Source organism: Arachis duranensis, chromosome 10, assembly GCF_000817695.3.
Source record: "Arachis duranensis cultivar V14167 chromosome 10, aradu.V14167.gnm2.J7QH, whole genome shotgun sequence".
Classification (NCBI taxonomy): Eukaryota; Viridiplantae; Streptophyta; class Magnoliopsida; order Fabales; family Fabaceae; genus Arachis; species Arachis duranensis.
Genome location: NC_029781.3, coordinates 4,313,230 through 4,317,096, shown reverse-complemented (window position 1 = coordinate 4,317,096; position 3,867 = coordinate 4,313,230). Strand labels below are relative to the sequence as shown.

The 3,867-nt window shown below is 35.7% G+C and overlaps 1 protein-coding gene across 1 annotated transcript in view; it reads left to right on the top strand.

The window, feature by feature from the left end:
* The window catches only part of LOC107468751 ((3S,6E)-nerolidol synthase 1), a 4,594-nt gene extending 4,048 nt beyond the window's left edge, over positions 1-546 (top strand). Inside the window, exon 6 of the mRNA XM_016088112.3 lies at positions 203-546. Within this exon, the coding sequence (XP_015943598.3) occupies positions 203-496 (294 nt within the window). The 3' untranslated portion in view covers positions 497-546. The remainder of the gene's footprint in view (positions 1-202) is intronic.
* The last annotated feature ends 3,321 nt before the right edge of the window (positions 547-3,867 follow it).

Below are 3,867 nucleotides of genomic sequence, written 5' to 3'. Positions count from 1 at the left end.
ATTTAGATTTTAAAATTTAAATTTAAAATTATATTAAAAATAATTTAAAAAAATTGACTAATTTTAGTTGAAAAAATTTGCTCTCTAATTAATTAAATTCAAAAAGAAAAAGAAAGAAGAAAAAAATGTCAGATACCCATATTTATTTATGAGTAGTACTAGGCTTAATTAAGTTGAGTGTTTTGATATTTGATTTGTGAAGGATGAGAATCAAGAAGGCAATGATGGGTCATACGTGGATTGTTTATTGATGGAACAGAAAGGGTTGGCAAGGAAAGAAGCAAGAGAGGAAGTTATGAATATGATCAATGATGCATGGAAGAGGCTCAACCAAGAGTGCTTCTTTGAGAACACATTCCCTAAGCCATTCACTAAGGCCTCTCTCAATCTTGCAAGGATGGTTCCTTTGATGTATACTTATGACAACCACCACTCCCTTCCCATGCTTGAGCCTCAAGTCAAGTCTTTGCTTTATGACAATTCTCTTTTTCTTTAATTCATATAATTCAACCAAAATATTTTTTACAAAATAGAAAACTAGACCAAAGCACCCAAAGTTATTTTATTTTGTATTAAGTTTATTATTTTACATTCTTTAATTACTACTAGAATAATTTGATATCCTTAGATGTATTAAGTATGTAATTATAATTAAATATTTTATGCATAAAATTAAGAATGTTAAATTAAAACAAATAAAATAATTTTAGATTATTATCTTCTTAATTATTGATAATACAATATTGTCAATAATAATGATGATTAATGAGAGCTGACTTAGGTTATTTTCATAACTCAAGAGTTGTATAAAAACTCTAATTGCTTGAATTCAATAAAACGTATATAATCGTTTTCAAAATAAAATAAAACATATATAATCGAGAGAGATAAAACATGTTAAGTTGATATTATGCATCTTAGCTTGCTACCTTTGTTATTATACACATTGTGAGGGAGAGAGAAAGAAAAGGAAGGCTAAGAAAAGGAAGGCTAAGAGTTATTATAGGAAAGTTTTGTTTCTATCCATTGAAATTATAGCATATAACCACTATATAAACGTTTGTAGAATTTCAATTCAATCATCATCAACAATAACAATTACATTCACATCTTCTCTTCATATTATTATTATTTTATTCTATTTCCTTTTCTCTTTAGTAATTATATAGCGAGTGTATTATTGTGAGTAGTGTTCAATTTCATATTACTTTGTAGCTATTAGAAGTCAAAATTCCGCTGCAGACTCAACAATTGGTATCAAGAGCCAACATTATATTATTCATTATTTGAGTGGTAAAATTCAATTTTGAATATAATGACTTCTACTAGTAGTAATGTCAAAGTAGGCAAATATGAAATCGAAAAGTTCAATGGGAAAAATGATTTTTCCTATTGGAGGATGCAGATGAAAAATCTGCTTATATCACAGAAGTTACACAAGGCACTGGCAGGAAAAGAGAAAAAGCCGGAGGAAATGAAAGATGAGGATTGGGAAGAATTAGATCTTGAGGCGCAGGCTGCAATAATCTTATGCCTTGAGAGGGATGTTGCTTTTTTGGTAAATGAAGAAGCAACTGCAGCAGGCGTTTGGTTAAAGTTAGAGAGTAATTTCATGACGAAGACTCTAACTAACAGGATCTACTTAAAATCCAAATTATATACATGCAAGATGGAGGAAGGCACCTCAATCCGAGAATATATCAATAAGTTTGACAGGATCATATCAAACTTAAAGGATATAGATGTGAAGGTTGATGATGAAGACCAAGCACTCATATTGTTACTTTCATTACCGAAGTCCTATGAAAATCTGGTGCAGACATTGATGCTGGTGGGTGACACTCTGACCATGGATGAGACGAGGGCATCACTTTTAGCAGATGATCTACGTAAGGTTGCTACAAGTGTAATGTCATCATCAAATGGAAGAGAGTATAATGATCAAGCACAAGGATTGTTCGCGGCTAGAGGAAGGACTAATGAAAGAGGAAAAGGTAATAAGCGTGGAAAGTCTAGGACAAAATCTAGACCTCACGCGGAGAGAACATGTTTTAAATGTGGTGAGGCTGGACATTTTAAAGCAAATTGTCCAAATAAGAAGATAACTTTCAAGAAACAGAACAACGACAACCCAAAAGAAAAGCAAGAAGCAAGCTACGTCTCAAATGATGAGGAAGATTGTTACTCTGTGACAGAACAATCTTATGAAATCTTCGATAAGTGGATTCTTGATTCAGGAGCCTCTCACCATATGTGTCCAAATAGGAAGTGGTTTACTACCTATGAAAGCATAAATGGTGGCACAGTTTTAATGGGCAATGATCATGCTTGTAAAACTGTGGGATTGGGTACTGTAAGAATCAAGATGCATGATGGTGTCGTAAGAACCTTAAAGGATGTGAGACATATTCCAGACTTGCGGAAAAATCTGATCTCCATAGGTTTGTTGGAGAAAAATGGTTGCAAAATAGTTGCGGAAAATGGGGTACTGAAAGTTGTTCGTGGTTCTTTGGTAGTGATGAAAGGAGTTCGTCACGGTAATCTTTATTCCCTTTTGGGGACAACAGTTATAGGTGAGTTAGCAGTTGAAATCGGTCGAAGTAGAGATCAAACAGATTGCACGAGAATATGGCACATGCGGCTTGGACATATGTCAGAGAAAGGTCTATCATTGCTTTGTGGACAAGGTTTGCTGAAGAATATGAAGAAACCACAAATGGAATTTTGTGAGCATTGTGTGTATGGAAAGGCACATAGGGTGAAGTTTTCTACAAGCAAGCATAAAAGCAGAGGGTTGTTAGACTACGTGCATACTGATGTTTGGGGCCCGGCTAAAGTTACTTCCAAGGGTGGTTCCAGGTATTTTGTTACTTTTGTTGATGATTATTCCAGGTATGTTTGGATTTACTTCCTCAAACATAAGAATGAGGTATTCGATACTTTTAAGCGATGAAGAGCAATGGTTGAAAACCAAACAGGTAGGAAGCTGAAAACTCTACGATCTGATAATGGCACAGAGTACACGGATGGGGCTTTCAAGGAGTTTTGTGACCGAGAAGGCATTACAAGACACTGGACAGTTAGAGAAACACCACAACAGAATGGAGTCGCCGAACGACTGAATCGTACGCTACTTGAGAAGGCAAGGTGTATGCGCTCTAATTCCAGGTTAGGCAGAGAATGGTGGGCAGAATCGATTGCTACAGCTTGCTACATAGTGAATCGATCCCCACATTCTTCTCTAGATGGAAACACACCTTATAAGGTATGGTCAGGGGAACATGCAGATTACAAAAAACTCAGAGTCTTTGGATGCACAGCCTATTATCATGTTAAAGATAATAAGCTTGATGATAGAGCTAAGAAGGCAATCTTTTTGGGGTATCCAAGAGGGGTTCAAGGCTATCGCCTTTGGAGTGTAAATGATTCTAAGTTTGTAATTAGCAGGGATGTTACCTTTGATGAACGATCTATGGTAGCTTTGTCTAAAGATGTGGTGCCAGATGATGGTGATGTTGGAAAAACTTCAAATACTCAAGTGGTGGAGATAGAGTCTAAATACCAACAAATAGACTCTAATAATGTTCAGGTGGAGCATCCTAATGCTACTCGAGATGACGCAGAAGATGAACTTGATCATGAGGAAATTCAGCGAGAAAATGCACATGCATTACAACAGCAGCAGCAGGATTCTTTGGCATCTACTAGGCCAAAGAGAAATTATAAATTTGTTCAGAAGTTCGGGTCAGACAAGCCTTTGAGACATTATGGGCAGCTAAACCTGGTAGATTATGCACTCTCAGTGGAGGATGATGAGCCGGTCACCTTCAAACAAGCTATCAAAGACAAAGATAGAGAGAGTTGGTT